A 2,500-nucleotide genomic window follows, 5' to 3' on the forward strand; every position below is an offset into this window, starting at 1 on the left:
TGGCTATAGTGTGTGCGCTCCAAGAATCCGTTGAGGGTGTGGCACACGTCATGCCAAACCAACCTTTCCCTCTTGTTTCCTATTCATGTACTATTTGATTTTTTATATATTCGGTATATAGTAAAGGAATTTTTATAGTGCAATGGGTATCACTTTTTAGGATCATAACAACGATTACTCACTCCATCTCCCCTATTTCACCTGTGACACCTAGGCGTGGCAACAAGGGGAAAAAGCGCTGCCACACGTCGTAGAATTTATTTAATTTGCTGTTATATTCCTAGAAAGTGATTCAGACTTCTTTATTATATAGATAATAAAGAAGCCAAATAGCACATAGATGCGAAATAACAGAGAGAGTCATGAACATAGGTCGATTTGACAGTATGGCTAGTAAATCACGACGTATGCCACACCCTGAACGGACTCCTTGAAGCGTAATCTCTCCTCGTGTTCGTTTTGGTTTTACCCAGGGATTGAGTTCCTCCTCATGTTCGGTAACGCTAGCAAATCAGACATCTGAATATTCAAACTTGGGTTCACTTCTTTGATGAATGGGGCTTCTAGGATGGGAGACGACGTGCAACTTGGCATGTTATGTCTGTGTTTTCTACCAGTGTTTCTCTTGTCCGATGTTCCTATCGTGAATGTTTTTTGGGGCTCCAGATGTGAGATGGTAGCCGACATGTCTACTCAACTTTATTGTTGTCGTTCCGATATGGTTGTGGGGAGGGATTCACAGTTCCCTTTGGCACAAATGAATTGATAGGCGGCATGCGACTACTAAGTTGGCTCTTTCTTCACGTTAGTACTGTTACGTAGTAACGTATAGCCTTTTTTATTTTGTAATATACTACAAAGTTCAGTATTATTTCGGGACTTATTGCTTTTACGTTTCTTACAGTTTGGTCTAGTATTCTCCCTTCTTTATATGCCGATGAGAAATATGCGCTGTAGTATATTATAGATTTTTCCTTATTCTCTGCTTTAACATTTGTGCATGGCACAGCTTGTAGACGGTTTTCTTTGTTTGTCTATATCTTGTTTGTTGATCTCATTGTTCAACCGTATTTGTGTTGATATATTTATTTCTGTGTTGAGATGTTTCCATGTACTGTACTAGTAACTGCTCTTCGTATATAGGCGTTGATAGTTGAATCCTAGTACCTTTGGGGCACTCGCTTTTATAATACAAGCAGTGGCCAGGGTTTGTAGGATTCATATGTACATCATTGGTGAAATTATCTTATTCTTTTTTGACGAATATGCCTAAAAATAGCATGGATCCTTCTACGCTGTGTTCAATCGTAAATATTGAGCCGAATGTATCTTGGAGGCAGTTTTTCATTTCAATATCTTCAATGCACATAGTTTTGATGAAAATATAAATGTAGCGGCAGTAGATTCCAGGTATCTCATTCTTTTTGAACACTTCCTTTTAGGTGCCACCCATAAAAAAGTTTGCTAATAGGACTCCAAGCGGGAAACCCACAGTGACTCCGTCAACTAGTTATTTCTTTCAACGTGGGCAGGTGAAGTGTACTTCTTTTGTGTAGCACAAGAGAAGGCTGCGTAACATAGATTCGGGGATAGCTAGGTTGGGAGTATTGTCGTTATGGTAAATACGGTAAATTATATAGTCAATAGTGCGTTCAACTGGGATGTTCTTAAATGGTAGCAGACTGGAATCCTAATCATAATAAAATGTCAGCTATGTTCTTTCTACGTTATCTACCTCCACCTTATAACGATAACCTCCATTTCCTTGCTGTCCCTCTCTGTCTTACTCCACTGTCACCTATCCGTTCTATATTTCCTTTCTGTCTTACACTACTGAGGATTCACCTGGTCCCTCAGTCATCTTTAATCCTCCCTTCATTATATTCCTTCTCTATCTTACACTAACTCTAGAATGATTGTCTGCTCCTTCACGAAACCTGTGCACCGTTAGGCGGAGGTAATGCATGCATTCTTACAGTCTAGTAAACTGTTCCTTCCTGTATCTTCCCACTACATCTAAAATCTACTCTTAATGGCTTGCCTGGTCTTTCTCAGGACCAATTCCTCGCTAGAAGAAGGTCGTTGACGCATATTTTTTCGGCATTACCCTGGCACTATTTTACACTAACTCTTGTGAACTTCTTAGCTCTATCAGAAATACCGCGCCTGTTTAAGCGAAAGTTCTGAATCCTAAGCGTTTCACACAGTACTTTAATGTTATCTCAACGCTCAACAATAAAATACTTTATGATCCTTCGCTAGTATCTCAAACCAACTCCCGTGGACTTACCTGGTCTTTCAGGGAACTTGTGCCTCGCAAGATGAAGGGCGTAGACAACTTCGTGAAGGTCCAAAGACGTGAGGCGAGGTTGAGCCTGCGAAGATTCCAAACAGGTACCTGCTTATATTCTCGTGACGGGGAGGGTGACGGAGGGTGTGAAGAGGCGGGCCAGGTGGGGGTAGGGGAGGATATGTGTGAAGAGGGGTAGAGGAGACATTG

General features: G+C 41.0%; 1 protein-coding gene across 1 annotated transcript in view; it reads right to left on the bottom strand.

Moving 5' to 3' along the window:
* LOC143040557 (hemocyte protein-glutamine gamma-glutamyltransferase-like) overlaps nt 1-2,500 on the bottom strand; it is a 183,817-nt gene that overhangs the window by 118,873 nt on the left and 62,444 nt on the right. Inside the window, exon 5 of the mRNA XM_076211639.1 lies at nt 2,291-2,500. This exon is cut by the window's right edge and continues 27 nt beyond it. Coding sequence (XP_076067754.1) covers nt 2,291-2,500 — 210 coding nt within the window. The remainder of the gene's footprint in view (nt 1-2,290) is intronic.

The sequence above is a fragment of the Oratosquilla oratoria genome, chromosome 29 (assembly GCF_046742065.1).
Source record: "Oratosquilla oratoria isolate Oo_2021 chromosome 29, ASM4674206v1, whole genome shotgun sequence".
Taxonomy (NCBI): domain Eukaryota; kingdom Metazoa; phylum Arthropoda; class Malacostraca; order Stomatopoda; family Squillidae; genus Oratosquilla; species Oratosquilla oratoria.